Source organism: Lipotes vexillifer, unplaced genomic scaffold, assembly GCF_000442215.2.
Source record: "Lipotes vexillifer unplaced genomic scaffold, Lipotes_vexillifer_v1.1 scaffold951, whole genome shotgun sequence".
In the NCBI taxonomy this organism is placed as follows: domain Eukaryota; kingdom Metazoa; phylum Chordata; class Mammalia; order Artiodactyla; family Lipotidae; genus Lipotes; species Lipotes vexillifer.
Genome location: NW_006793664.1, coordinates 789,202 through 805,248, shown reverse-complemented (window position 1 = coordinate 805,248; position 16,047 = coordinate 789,202). Strand labels below are relative to the sequence as shown.

General features: G+C 42.7%; 1 protein-coding gene across 1 annotated transcript in view; it reads right to left on the bottom strand.

Moving 5' to 3' along the window:
• Window positions 1-369: 369 nt before the first annotated feature.
• The window catches only part of STOX2 (storkhead box 2), a 111,165-nt gene continuing 95,487 nt past the window's right edge, over window positions 370-16,047 (bottom strand). Inside the window, exons 3-4 of the mRNA XM_007466515.1 lie at window positions 6,010-8,278; window positions 370-998 (exon numbers count right to left, since the gene is read on the bottom strand). Coding sequence (XP_007466577.1) covers window positions 803-998; window positions 6,010-8,278 — 2,465 coding nt within the window. The 3' untranslated portion in view covers window positions 370-802. The remainder of the gene's footprint in view (window positions 999-6,009; window positions 8,279-16,047) is intronic.

The window sequence follows — 16,047 nt, the reverse complement described above, 5'->3', positions numbered from 1 at the left end:
ACAGGTCCCCATTACCTCTCCCATCACTTAGTGCTGTGCCCCAGCCAGGCTGGGAGACCCTTCCTTTGTCCATTTCAGATTCAAAGGCCTATATTCCTGTTTGTGATTATGGAAGGTTAAAAAAATCAGACAAGCATCCGTGACACTTAAAATCCTGAAAACAAACACTCCCAGTATTTGGATCACGACCCCTTCTGACACACTTCCATGGGCTCCTGCAAAATCTTGTCACGAAAACTCACAGTGCAAAATGACTGGGGCCTAAACGATTCACACACAAAGGGCTGGGGTCCCTTTTAGTCAGTTTGGCATTGACTTCCCTCAAGGTAGACCCTTGCATTTGACATTTTGTGGAGGCTTAGTTTTTTGTTTGTTTTGTTTTTTGTTTTTGGAAGTGTCAAGGATCAGTGTTCTGTGGCACCACTCGGTCACAGACTGGGAGCAACACGCATCTGTGGCATTTTAGAATGGACTTGGCAACTGCATGACATCGAAAATGCATATTACACTGACAGTGTCTAAGACTTTCCTATGTGTGCTCAGGTACAATTAGTGAAGTCAAAGTATACATATCACCCCTACTGCTATTCTTGTTGCTACAGAGCCATAAATGTGAAAAGCATACTCTGAAATACAGATTTTGTTGTTGTTGTGTTTTGCCCTAGCCTACTTAGCAGCACAGTTTAAGCCAACACAAAAACTGCCGTTGAGATGCTTGTCTTCCCAAAGATGTAAACAACAGTCCCAGTGCCATAAACTTGGCTGTATCGAATGAGACAGGAGATCTGAGGCAGAATGACCATCACACGCTAGTAACAGAAGCTTGCAAGCAGCTGGAAGGTTTCTGTAATTTCTCAGCTTCATTTGTGGGGCTGTCCGTACTTGTTCGGAAATTGAAGGTCGGGCCAGCTCCACCGTGGGCCGGGCTCCAGGTAGGGTTCTGACGACGGTTACTTTCAACAATGCTTGATGTGTTGGAAGCCAGGCTCTCCCGAGTGCTAAAAGAGTAAAAAGGTTTTGTTTGGTTTTGTTTGGTTTGGTTTGGAACATAAAGAATTATATATTGAGCCCTGGAGGAAGAGCAAATGATGCAGTTAATGGATTTTCTCTGTCGGTTCATCATGCCATGTATATACCATCTCATACTGATTATTCACATATGCTCCTCCAACTTGGACTTCGGCAGCTTTCACAAGACATGTTTGAATAAAGGGTTTTTATACAGCTAAATAAGTGTCTTCCCTTGCCTTTCACACTCAAGGAAACACCTTCAAGATCTGATGTGATAGATGGCTATCGCGTTCGTTTTTAAAAAAGAATAGTCTTCATAAATATACACAGGTAGTGTTCATTTCAGGCTTGAAACTCATTGATAGAACTGCTCCTGAATAAACTCCATAATTTTACCCCGATGATTTTGTTTTCCTTCTCGAGTAGCAGATTTTTGACTCTGGCGGTGAACTTCAAGCAGGCCACTAGCCAGTATGCCACACTGATGGGAATAAAATTCTTTTTAAACACTTCATACCTCTGTTTCAAATATATAACGTTATAGTAAAAAATACACTCTATTTTCAGATAAGGAATCTTAGATTTTCCCTGTTTACATTGATTTGGTAGAAATATTCTATTTTTTAAAGGATTCTTATAGAACAGAGGTGGTTTAAAGGCTTTAGTATTTCGATTTCTCTTTTAGTTTTTCTAATTTAGGAATACTTGAAGCTATTTTATTGTTCCAAGAGGTGTGTAACATTTAACATGGCAGATGTGTAGGGCAATGGCAGAAATAAGATTACTTGGCCTGATTGATCAGAACTGAATGGGTTTCATGTTCAAGGTCCTGAAAATGGTAGTAAGAGACATCAGCTTACAAAGAGGTGGAAGAAACCATAATGATGCTCAAAACATCCACTCTACTGGATAGATTCAAGATGTATAAAATATTCTACATGTTGGTCCCCATCACTGATTGAAGGTCAAACTACATAGGGGACATCCTCACAGCTCACTTTCATTCCCATCCTAAACTGATAGCAATTTTGTCTGAACATTATACCGTGGCAGCCATTCCTGACAGGCTATTTCATCCTAACCCCCTTTTGGCCTTAAGTTTGCTTCTCATCAAAAAGCCAAGAGTTGATTGTTTAAAAGGAATTTTGTTCACTGGCTACCAAAAAGACAACTGGACCCTTCCTGACTGCAGAGCGCACCTCTGGAAGTTTAATACATTCATAGAAGTAAGTTAAGTTCTCTCATGAGGCTTATCGTAAATCTGGGCATGCCTAAAGAATGCTCCAAAACATCATCACTAAAGCAATGGGAAGTGCTAGACTTACCTACTTACCTGCTTTACACCTCCTCTAAGAAAATTCATCAGAGGTTTTCCAGGACTACAACCGAGGGCCAGGTGGTGGAAGGAAGAAAGGCAATAAGCATGTAGCACCTCAAAGAGGTCGCGGCGCGTTCCTTCAGTTTCATTCTCAATCACGATAACTTTTTATGGCCTTTGACTTCCTCATCTTTAAAATAGGGTGAGTTATGTGTCATGTACCTACTCACTGAGTGACTCAGAAGAAGAAATAAGCAATAATGAAGAATCTGTACACCAAAAAGCTAGAGAAACATAAGCTATTTCTGTTGCACATCTGGCATCTGATGAATGAAGTAGCCACTGTGGGTAGGCTTGGGAATCTATACACTAGTAATGCCGTTTTTGTCTATGGGAAAATGCATTTTGAGGTCTCAGGGATCCGCTTTTAAACCAGCTTTTGAGGCGGGAGTTTAATTTATCAAGACCCTACTGTCTGCCAGGCACTGTGCCAGGCACCATCAACACACATCATCGCAACAGATGGTCTAAGTTAGGAGCTATCTGTACTTAGACCACCCTTGACCACGGCCAACATATTAATAGTGATAAATACATAGAGCGTTCCAGTGTCTCCAAAGGGTATATCTCATTATTGCTGTGACACTGAGTACAATGTGTGACAGTCATATGGAAGGCTGTGGATATGATGGTGAAACAGTTTATGGAGATGGAAGGTTAGCAGTAACAATAGACCCCCCAATTTAAAATTCCTTACTTTTTTAAAGAGAACTAACGGAGTACGACATTAAAAATAACATCTCAGGAATCTAGGCAGAAAAACTGAACCAAGAGGGCCTGCTGCGCCTCTTGCTGCACACATTGCCCTTGGACCCACACTCGGACGGCACAGTACACTATGCAGACACATCCCTGGCAGCCTGAATCCCTCTGATTTTCATATTGGTTTTTGGCCTCAGATTTGGAATAGCAGGCTTTGCATGTCGGGATTTTTCATTTGCAATATTAGATCTCACAGCATAGTTTAAGTTTCTGCCTTGTTTCCTTCTCTCAGTGCCCTTTGGTTCCCAACAAGAGGGACTGAAGAATTTTGGAAATGTGGCTGAACATGACCTCTGAGCCAACACTGAAGACTGAGAGTATGAAGATCAACTTTTTTGATTTTGATTTTTCTCTTTTCTTTGGCAGCGGGGAGGAGGTTAGATCTTAGTTGCTCTGTCAATTATTTACTGAAAAATCTGAATAAACGGCCCACTTAAGATTCCTGTACTTGCAGTGGTGGAGAGGTGTCAGCGTGATAATACTATATGGCTAAAATACTCCTCACGCTGGAGAATAAAACTCCCTGTAACTCAAATATTCTCCTTCGTAGACCATCTTCATACATCAGAAAGGTATATTAGGGAATTTGCTGAAGTATAGGGAGAGACTTCAAATGAGATAAAATAAAATTTTAAAGTAGTTTAAAAATAGATATAGAAAATAAGTTTGTCACCCAGCTTCTAACCAAAGGATATTAATTATGAAAGGGGTAAAATTAGGAATTGCTCTGTAGATTCTCTAACTGCATGAAATTTACGGGTGATCTACCTTTTTCTGTAGAGAAAATTGCACCTAATAACACTGGGCCAATACATAGCTCCTGGGTGAAGACTGTCTCCTTAGGAAGACCTTTTTCTTCTACCAGGACAACGCATTTGACCTTGACTACATTATTAAAGCAATGCAAATAAGCTTAGTTCAAGAAATAATCCCATTCATAAATTCCATATTCTGTACTCCAAATTTAGAGATTAATAAAATATATTCTGTGGAGAGATTGGTTCAATGATGACATGAACATTTCTTTTTACTTGTTCCCAAACAAAAAACTTTCAATATTATGCAGTGGTAAGGTTTTGAGTTAGAACCCACTAAACTACTCTCAGGGTCTCCTTAGCAGCTGTCTCTGGAGTATTGCGGTTTTCCCTCCGTGGAGGTCCAGGGGCCAAGAGGGCCAAATGAATTGCTGGAAACTGGTGCAGAGAAGCATCAGGCAGGGAGAAGCTATATAATAAGAAACAGTAGAGCATAACGTCCAGGCAAATGACCCACACCTTCCATAAGCGATGGTACTGAATTTCTACCATCAATAGCAGACTTTCAGTTATGCTTATCTGGTATCCCTACTAGGAAATCAAGAGGAAAAACAAGAGTTGAAGAGGGAAGTAGAGAGAAAAGAATATATAAAATAATTGGTTAAGATTTGGTTTGGGATTAAAAAATATTTAGCAAAAATTACGTCTTAGAAAAGTCACTTAATAGGCCAGTAGTTTTCAGACTGAGTGCCATGGCCCCCTGAAGCCTCTTAGGGTCCTTGAGGGATGGGCAGAGGAGATCTGGGGCTCCTGGTCTCCACTTTAACCAGAGTGCCATCTCTGTGGTTTGTTTAGACATTAGACTTCCACACATGTATTAACTTGGAAAAGAAGGTTACACGACAATAATTAAAAAAAAAATTAATAATAATAATAAAAGGAACTAGCCCTTTAAGAAATAACAAAGGTCCAATAAGGGACAAACAGAATAACGATTCCCAATTCTGATTTTGGGATGCTCTGTCCCCAAATTATCCATAGATAGAGTGAAATGATTACAACATAACTAATTTTAATTCTTAATAATTAAAATAAATATATGAACTACATAATATCTTGGACTTGCTAAAATAATAAATATTGTAAAAAGTTGGGAATCACAACTAATGGGAGATGTCAATCTCTCAATGTTATTTCTGCATCTCAGAGTCACCAATCTGGAGTAGAATTTAGAAGCAGAATCAGGTCCCAAGTTGCTCTTGGAAGAGAAGGAAGAATTAAGGAGAAAAAAGGAAAGTTGCATAGACTCGCTTTTGTTTTCGAAACCCCTGAACCACTTCACTGCATTGGACGTGGCCATCGGGCACTGCACACTCTTAGCTGTCAACCTCTGCTGAATTACCAGCACCTACTGAGAAGAAGACACCACGGTCAGCACGCCTAAGTGGCGTTAGTTCTGCAGGAGGAGAAAGAAAAGTGCTGGCACATGCTTTGGACGAATGGCACACAGGCCCCTAATCTTTATGTAACAGGAACAGGTTCCACGTGTCCGCAGACTTCTGAGCGGTGAGAGGAAGGTGTATGAGAGCAAGGGGTGAGGGCGGCATAAAAAGTCGGGATTAAAATAGTAACAGGCTTCTAGATCCACTGGAAAGGTTTTGAAATTGGCTATTATATTCTCATTAGGAGGACTCCCCATCCTTGAGTCAATCAAGTTATTCCCAGCCCCTACCTCCCACCTCCACACTGACTACTCATTCTACTCAAAAAGTTACTATTTTTGAAGGGCCTTTAAAAAACCCTTCCTTTATCAGCATGGTGGCAGTATAAACATCGAAGGAAAAATACTGGGAAATGTTGGTCTTAGATTGGATGGGAAGGAGCCAACCCACCAGTCCAGATTGGTGATCTCTACAGCTGCAGAAACATTTGTTTCAATTCCTGAAAAAGAAGTCAGAAACAGGCTGTTAACAATACAGCTCACACAACTCTTAACCCTCATTCACAGAACTGAGACTGTGAAATCAGAAACCTTCCGAGTTATTTTATAAAGCCCCAGGCCCTGGTAGGTGTATGTGTGTGCAGAGAGATGCCTCTTCCTACCGTGGGGAGTTGAATCCACTGTCCACCGTGATACTGCTGCTGTCCATGCTGTCCAGACGTGCTGAATGGGTGGCCCTCTGGTTGCTGCTGCTGTCGGTTTCCTTTGGGGCAAGGAGGGTGAGGTTCTTCTCAAATTTCCTCTGCAAGTCTCTTTCCTTCTCCCTCTCCAGGAGCCACTGCATGGTGCCCACATCGTCTCTGTTTTTCTCCTCCTCTGTGTTCTTGTTTGCCCCTTCCTCAGACTCATCATCATCAGAGACGTTGTAATAGTCAAAAGAGGCCTCCTGGTTCCCCACTGACTCCTGCTGACGCTGGGAAGCTGGCATGGCTTGTGCAGCCGAGGTCCCTAGGGACGGCTCCAGTTTCTCACATCGGCCTGGCAGTGTGTCCGCAGGTGTCTTCGGGTGAGATTTGAGGACAGACAGGCTTGGTTTGTGATAGCTGTTTACAGACAAGGTGCTGTGAAGAGGTTTGAACAGTGTGTCTTTGCTGAATATCTCTTTCCTCTTATCCAGGCTGCTGGGCTCGGCGCTGTGATGCTGGATGAGGCGTCCATTGGCGATGCCTTCGGCCACAGTGCCCGAAGCCGCTGGGCCCCCGCCTGGCCCCTTTGGCGACTCCTCCTTGTGTCCTACAGGCTCCCTGGAGGGATGTGGGGCCTGCCTGTCCGACAGAGGCAGCTTTTTCACCCCTTCCGCCAGGGTCAGAGTGTCAGGATCCTCTTTGTTCTTTCCCAGAGGTGACGGCGCCGTGAGCACCGTCTCGCTGGAGGTGTTACACTGGAAATAGTCATCTGCAGCTGTTTTTGTTGAACAAGAGTTGAGTTCACCAAAGGATGGCAAACTCTCGGGCAGTTTGCCTGTTGGCTCCAAGAGGCTGCAAGCACTGGGAGGTTCCTTGCTGCCACTGACTATTTCTGGAATACACACCTCTTTGTAGCTTGTGGACGAAATGTGAGCCCTTTGATGACTGACAGTCTGTGCAGGCCTTAAAGTACCGTCGTCAATGTAGGCTTGGCTGGGGGTCTGGTCGTCTTGGCTGCAGCCTTCAGCCAGGTCTTCAGGCATCCCCAGGGAAGAAGCACCCGGGGGGCCTTTGGAGTTATCCATGGATCTGGACCTCTCCTTGGCCTTGTTGGATCTCTCGTTCCTGGACCTTCGGTCCTGGGTATGGCTGTGGCTTCGGTGCACTTTTGAGTGGGAGCTTCCCCTGGAAGGCTCAGGAAAAGGCATCTCAGTCCTCCTTTTGGCCAGCTCCCCAGACACGTCCCATTCTGGAGTCATGGGGAAATGAGACTCAGTCACGTTCGCATTGCTATGCGTGATGAAGTTATCACCTTTGTGTTCGATGATGAAGCAGCCTTCCCGGGGAGCCCTGGTAAGAGGATCGCAGAAGTCATACTCTCTTTCACCCGGGATGTCCAGATGGGAGCCATCTGATGGGTCTCCTTTGGACACTCGTGTCTTGCTGTGCGACCGAGACTTTCCGTGGGACTTGCGATGAGTCCGACTCTTTTTACTTCTTCCGCTGTGATGGGCGGAGGACCCGGCTTTACTCCTATGCGCTTTCTCTTCCTCAAGTTTCTTCATTAGTGCAGTGTGCCTCATGACATTTTCCACGGTCAAGTCCGGGTTAATACGCCTAATGATCTCCATTTCCACCTCCCGAGGGATAGTAGTTGGCGTGTCCTCATCTCGCAGGGGCCACTCTTCGGGAGGAAACTGGGCGGAAAAATTGGCTAGCTGTTTGGTCTTGTCTTTTTTAAAACTGAGCCGGAATAACTTGAGCCCGAATTTTTTGGACTGCTTTTCACTATCTTTAGGTTTGGAGAGAGTTTCCGTCTTATACGAAAAGTTGACAGTATTTTTGCTCTTTTCGGTGGGTGGCACCTGGCAAAGGGAAGGAGGGCAGTACGGGTCTTTGCAGTCCTTGGCGGGCTTCCTCTGCAGGGTGGCCGTGTGCACGCCGTGCACATCTTCCCTGCAGCAGTGGCAAGAGTCGCAGTGGTTCCTGGGCAACGTTCTTTCCCTGACGCAGCCTGAGGCAGAGGGCGTGATGGTCCCGGGCTGGGGAGAGGTACACTGAGACCTGTCAGGTATCCTCTCATCCAAGTGGTACCATTTACTGTTAGTTCTTATGAGGGAAGGAGTTATGAAATAAGTCTGTGGGGTTACGATGAAGTACCCATCTGGAGTCGGGTAGATCTTCCGCTCCCGGACCAGCGTGTTCAGCGTATGCCGGAGAATTTCTTGGCTTGGGGTGGGAACACCTGAAACCCAAAGGACACACTCGTGAGAATGAAGAGGGGACGTGGTGTTGATTCCGGAGTTTTCCAAGTATGCTCTGGACTGAGTGGTCCCCCTGCCGACCCTATCCCCATGTTCAAGCCCCGAACCCCAGTGTGACAGTAATAGGACGTGGGGTGTTTCGGAGGTGATGAGGTTTAGATGAGGTCATGAGCATGCAGCCTCTGTGATGTGGCGTTATGAGAAGAGAAGAGACTAAGCCCTCTCTCTCTCTCTCTCTCTCTCTCTCTCTGTGTGACTTGAGGGTATGGCTGTCTGCAAAACAGGAGGAGGGCTCTCACTGGACACCAAGTCTGCAGGTGCCTTGGTCTTGGACTTCCCCGCCCCCAGAGTTGTGCGAAATAAATGTCTGTTGTTTCAGCCACCCAGTCCATGGTATTTTGTTACAGTAGCCCGAACGGACTAACACAGAGTCTAACTAATTTTGCAAGCCTCTAAGTAGTATCATACAGAAACTAAGCAGGATTCACAGGTGTTCATTGAGTTTAGTGTGAATCCTAGTTTTCTCTGATAACTCTTATGGAATATTAGTACCAAGAGAACAGGAAAATATGAAGGCTGGGAAGAGAGACAGGGATGATAGATGGGGTTAGGTGGCTACTGTTGTTAAAAACCTTTACTGAACTGAATCGTTAAAGACAGAATTTTTTTTGGCCTCCCGGCATGTGGGATCTTAGTTCCCCAACCAGAGATCGAACCCGTGCCCCCTGCAGTGGAAGCACTGAGTCCTACCTAACCACTGGACTGCCAGGGAATTCCCAAAGACAGAATATTTTTAAATGAAGAAAAAACATTTTCGGTATCTATAAATTTACAAAAAAGACTTTTTCAATAAAAGCAACTAGGGAAACAGGGTTGAAATAGCCATCTTGGTATTGAAAAACAAATCTAAAATACACAGAGGCTACCACGTACACTTGGAGTTATTCCATACACTCATTTTAAGATTAAGTTTACTTAATAAACTTAATTTTATAAATTATATCAAAGGGCAACTAGACTTGACCATCGATTAGGATGTACTCTCCAATTTTGAAATCATCACCTTCAAATTTGAAAGTGATTGGTGGAATTCAGGTGAGAAGTTCATCCTTGTTGGCATGAGCCAGCAGGATGAAGGTGGTTTCTCAGATTCATAACCAGAGAGCGCTAATAAATACACCAGTGAAAGCTTAGAGGCTCTACATCTATCTGGTCACTGAGTCCCAAACTACTGTCTTTGCTAGAATAGAAGTTCCAGAAAAAAATCACAGATATTCCTTTGTACAGGGACTGATATTTTTTTTCAAAGGGTTTTGTGTGCACGTTTAAGCATTGTCTACTTTGAGATAATTAAGAACATACATTCTTAAGAGAGTATAAATTCTCTAGGCTGTAGCGCATTTATTTTATTTCTTTAGTACTCTCCCTTCCTCAGTGCCAGGCAAATCAAGGGTGATAATATTTCTAAGACTGACCTGAATGATGTCATTTGGAAATAGGTCAGGTTGAATCATCCTGGCAATATTCAACCGTGTCTGACCCACAAAAATGGCAATTTCAGTGGAGACTGAAAGCGTGCCACCCCCCATTCATATGTTCAAGTCCTAAACCCCAGGACCCCAGAATGTGACCTTATTTTGACATGTGGTCTTTATAGAGATAATCAAGTTAAAATGAGGTCATTAGAGTGAGCCCTAAGCCACTATGACAAGGGGAAATTTGGACACAGAGATATCACAGAGAAAAGACGATGTGAAGAGACCCTGGTAGAAGGCAGCTAACTACTAGCCAAGGGGAGAGGCTGGGACAGATTCTCCCCTCACAGCCCTCAGAAGAAACCAACCAACTCTGCTGATACTTTGATTTGGGACTTGTAGCATCCAGAACTGTAAGATGAGCCACCTGTACTTTGTTATGACTGTTTTAGAGAACTACTACAACTGGTATCACCTTAGGCAACTTGCTTAACCTCTCTGAGCCTCTACTGACTGTCATCAAAATGTGGACAATAATAGTACCTACCTTCAGAGGGCTGTTGTGAGTTTAAATGAGTTTAGTGTATGAAGAACACTGCCTGACACAGTGAGCGCTCATAAATGTTAGCTATCCGTAGTCTCAACTTTGGATCGGGATCCATGGAAACCCTGATTACCTTCAAAGAACATTGTGTAACAGCCCAGAACAGCTGGGTAAGCTGAGAAGTTTAGGCTCCCCCAATCCTTCCCAAACTATCAAAGTGAAATACAAAAACACTGGAAATGGCCTGCAGTTCTCAAGGGGAGAGAGTCCATGTATGAGTAAGTTACATACCCATTTTTGTTACCCTCTTCAGAGGGCACCCATTGTGATCAAGGCAGAAAAGATAACACTGCTTCTGAATGATGTATTGTTTAATATAATTATTTAATTTTTGAGCTGCACGGTCTCCTTTTTGTCTAAGGTTCTACTCTTGAGCAATGTATGTTGGTTTTTATGCAAATGTATGTTGGTTTTTAAGGCTGGTATAATAACAAATTATTTTTAAAAATTTAAGGTAGTTTCTGTACAAAACAAAAATGAGTGCCAGTTGAATTAGTGATACAACCCAAGCTATATATTTGCAATTCGTGAGAGCCAACATAATACAGAAAATGCTTGCACACGAGAGGAGCAACTTAAAAGAAGCTTCTGCGCCCCTGCTAGTAACTCTACTAACGTTCTGCCTCTGCTGAACAACCTCAGGGGGCACTAGTCACACAGAAATTTTTCAAAAAATGGTAAGGCTCATTTAGAAGAATTCATGATTGACTGGTTTACTATGCTGCTACGAAAAAGGAGAGTTGGGCTTCCCTGGTGGCGCGGTGGTTGAGAGTCTGCCTGCCGATGCAGGGGACGCGGGTTTGTGCCCTGGTTTGGGAGGATCCCACATGCCGTGGAGCGGCTGGGCCCGTGAGCCATGGCCGCTGGGCCTGCGTGTCCGGAGCCTGTGCTCCGCAGCAGGAGAGGCCACAGCAGTGAGAGGCCCGCATACTGCAAAAAAAAAAAAAAAAGAAAAAAAGGAAAGCAGAAGAGTTATTCATAAAAATAGCTATTACTATAAAACAAAAAGTTCACTGTATTATAGAATTTGCTGATTGGAGGCCAACCAAGTGCTGATCTTAGAAAACCCACAAAACTATATGGAATCATGACTACAATGCAATCATGTTTACTTACCAGTAAGAATAAACTTTCTGAGTGTTCCCAAATGAAATAAGAAAGAGTTTCCAGAGAGAATTTAAAGTTTTGATGTCTTGGATTTTCAGGTGTATCAGTCAAATAATGTTTAATTTGAAAAAACAAACTAGAAACATTCCCTGTCCAATCCATTTTCCATACCCCTACCTGTGAGTTTTCAAAGCTTTACCTGAAAGTCACTGATATTTATGATTATTATTTTATTATTAAGCCCCAGTATAATGACTGGTATCTTCAATTGTCTATGAAACCGAGGATTCCACTGGAAATCTGTAGGGCTCAACTGAAAAAGGGATGCGGCTGTGATAAAGATTGTCAAGGTCTGCATATTCCATCACTTCCATATTCTAGTCCCAAAGGTCATCATGAGTTTGGATTTTGATAGCGTAAAGAGCACAGGTAAGCTTTACACTCAAAGAGGGCTGGAATCTGACCTCTCTCCTTTCCTACAGCTTTACATCTCTCAAAGCAAAAACAGATATTTCAATATACTGCATGCCAATGGGAGGTTATTTAGACTTATACACCACTTTAATCTTGCAAATCTGACAATTGTTGGAACAGAGCACATATGTACATGTTCTGTATGGTAAGCATTTTAGACTGAAAACTTAATGGGCTTCTTTGGATGATTTCTTCCTGTTTGTGAAGGACATGGGCTGAGGGGGAATTCAGTAGGAAGCGATGTAAACGGATGAACTGGAGACAGAACACAGTATAGATAATGTTAGTCTCCAGCAAACTCGAAAGTCAACTTCAAGCCCATAAGCAGACTTATAGGTCTAATTCTATTCCCCTGAAGGTCAGCTTTCCTCCCAGGAAGATCCAGGTGTAATAGCTTAACAAGTAGTAGTCCAATTTAAATGATCACTCTGGATGGATGAGGACCTATTTATTTATTTTTAAAATTTATTTATTTTTAATTGAAGTATAGTTGATTTGAAATGCTGTGTTGATTTCTGCTGTACAGCAAAGTGATTCAGTTATACATATATATATACATTCTTTTTTATATTCTTTTCCATTATGGTTTATCACAGGATATTGAATACAGTTCCTTGTGCCATATAGTAGAAACTTGTTGTTTATTCATTCCATATATAATTGCATGAGGACCTATTTAGAAAGCTGAGAAGCAGTAATTATTCTTTTCAAACCTTTAAAAAATATTCTTATTTCTATAATGTGAACTGGTATATAAAAGTTGTTTTCAAAAATTTAACCAGTATACGGCTTCCCTGGTGGTGCAGTGGTTGAGAGTCTGCCTGCCGATGCAGGGCACGCGGGTTCGTGCCCCGGTCCGGGAAGATCCCACATGCTGCGGAGTGGCTGGGCCCATGAGCCGTGGCCGCTGAGCCTGTGCTCCGCGGCGGGAGAGGCCACAGCAGTGAGAGGCCTGCATACCGCAAAAAAAAAAAAAAAAAAATTAACCAATATAGAAAGATGATAAAAAGGTTTAAATATCGGCATATCAGACGTTTTTACTAGAAGACTTTTTAATAAAAACTTTCTTTAGAATATGGATGTCCAAAACAGGAAGAGGCCAAAATCTAGACTATTCTTTCTATTTATAACATATGTATTAAAAATAAGAGTTTGAATGTTTTAATAATATTCAGTTAGACTTCAAAACTTTATTTTCAAGTAGTAAAATAATAAAAAGTAAATAGTGTTACCTTTAAAAAACAAAAAAAAAAGATATTTGAATCCCTCCAAAGTTTTAGAATTGCACTGAAATACATTTGAACAGTATTAAGTTTTCTAAATTGTTCTGTTCTGAAGTAACTTAAATAATAGCAAAAGAAAAGCAGAAAATCAAAGGAAAAAAAGGAGGAAGAGAGACAAGAAAAGAAGAAAAGAAGGAAGGCAGGCAGGAAACAAAACTTCATTTCGGGAAATAGTAGTTTAAAATACAGAGCTACTGCTGAACAAAGTTTTAAATAGTTACCACCTTGCCCTAAACCAGTGGTTGGCAAAGTTTTTCTGTAAAGAGCCAGATAGTAATAACTATTTCAGACTTGATGAGCCATATGATCTCCCAGTTGCCACTATTCAACTCTGTAGCCTAAGGAGCCAAAAACAATATATAAACAAACAGGTGTGGCTGTGTTCCAACAAAACTTTATTTACAAAAACAAGTGGAGGGCCACACACAGCCTGCAGGCCACAGTCTGCCAAGCCTTGCCCTAGACTCAGGTTTGTATGGTGTCCTTGCAAACTTCTAGGTTGACCAATAAGTCATCATATGAAAAAGGTTGTTAGCTCCTCTTGGTGCATCTGAATGCAAGGCCTTGGGATTTAGGGTCACTTACCATAAAAACTAGCAAAGTGTTGTTCTATGGATTTCTCTACAAAATATTCCAACTTAGTGATACTGTTAGCAGCTGTCTGGCAGTGACCCACAATTACCTATTACATACTCGCTCTGTGTTCTTTCTGTTCTCTATTTTTTTAAATTAATTTATTTTATTTTATTTATTTTTGGCTGCGTTGGGTCTTTGTTGCTACACGTAGGCTTTCTCTAGCTGCGGCGAGCGGGGGCTACTCTTCGTTGTGGTGCACGGGCTTCTCATTGCGGCGGCTTCTCTTGTTGCGGAGCACAGATTCTAGGCGCATGGGCTTCAGTAGTTGTGGCTTGCGGGCTTCAGCAGTTGTGGCTCATGGGCTCTAGAGCGCAGGCTCAGTAGTCATGGGGCATGGGCTTAGTTGCTCCACGGCATGTGGGATCTTCGCAGACCAGGGCTCAAACCCGTGTCCCCTGCATTGGCAGGCGGATTCTTAACCACTGCACCACCAGGGAAACCCTCTGTTCTCTATTTTATGGCCCTGTAATGGGAGATATGTAACCAAGTTTGGAAAAGCTATGGGATCTCTCATGAACCTACATAAAAACAGAGGGATTTTAAAAGCAGCTGGGATGTTTGATGTCAGAAGAGGCTACCCAGGTAAAAGGCCAAAAAGAACAGCCTTCCTTCACAAAAGCATTAGTTCATGAACACATTTGTCCCCTTAAGTAATCTCACCTGGGATTCTCTTTTCTTACTATTGAACGGAAAAGGAGTCGCCTAGAAGTTAACAGAGAAAGACATACAGACAGTGAAGAATATTCAGAGATAATAAAATGTTAGAAAATTTAAGACAATCAATAGGTTGAAGGGGTGGGCTCATGTCAGAGCTTTTAAAGAGTACATGTAATTTCAAAACATATTACAGTTGACACTTGAACAATGCAGGGGTTAGGGGCACCACCCCCCCTCGTGGTCAAAAATCCGGTACTGCTATCTCTGCCTCAAAAACAGAGGAATTGATAAATGACTCACCCAAGGGCAGGAAGCTGAGATAGTCTGGTTTTGATTCCACATATTATGATCTCTAATTGAACACAAACATTCCCTTACCCTTAGTTAATTTAAAGATCTATGAAAGGAAAATACAGATACTAGATTTATTGAAAAAAATTCATGGACAAATGGACTTGTGCAGTTCTAACCCGTGTTGTTCAAAGGTGATAATTAGAAAACCCCAAAAGGAGGGAAAAAAAATCACTGGGAGAGAAATATGGAGTTCCTTTGGGGCAACAGGAAAAGTGGGGAGACTCAACACAGTGGGTGACTATGTAAAAGTAGTCCCTCTGCCATCTCCCCATGGGTGGGCTGCATTTCCCACACCTTGACTTTGAGTTTGGCCGGGTTTGCTTTGGTCAATGAAATGATAGTGGGCGTGGCATGACCAGAGGACTGAAGAGCCCCAGAGCCCCTGGACTTGTTCTCTTGGGCCTCTGCCACCCCAACGAGCAGAATAGGTCCCTTCTCCAAAGAGGATGGAGTACAGGTGGAACAGTCACCTGGCAAGCTCCAGCCTGGACCAGCTGACTCGTGGAGAACCCACAGACCCACGAGCTAAATAAATGTTCATTGTCATACATCGCTGATGTTCTGTAACTGTTACCCAGCATTTGTGTAGCAAAAGCTAACAAATGCAACCAACAGCTCATTTTACTGAGGTTTAAGGTCTCTTCTAGGTTGAATGAAAAATATGTCAAGTGTTTGTCGCTCATTTTTAACGTAAGCTCTGTTTCAAGCTAGGTATGGGGTGAGATCAGGCCAAGTTGGCAAACTGGTGGACCAATAATGTGTTTTATTCGACTTGTATGTCGTCAGCATACACATGTTAAAATACACACACACATGCAAATTGCCATTATTTAAGGAAATTTATAGATTTCACATAAAACTGTATTTCCAGATTGTCTTAAAAAATTAGAAGATTTGGCAACTCTGGGGGGGGCAGATACAATACACTGGAGCTGAGTAGTGGGCTGCTTCTCTTGAGACAGCACATGAGAATTCCTCAGCTTATCACCACTCCTAACATCTTCTGGCACTGGAGGCATCAGATACTATTCATACAGTGGCTGGGCTATTATCTTCTTTTTATAATACTTAAGAGAAAAAGACGATCCTGCAATCCCACTCCTGGGCATATATCTGGAGAAAATTCTAACTTGAAAAGATACATGCACCCCAATGGCCAC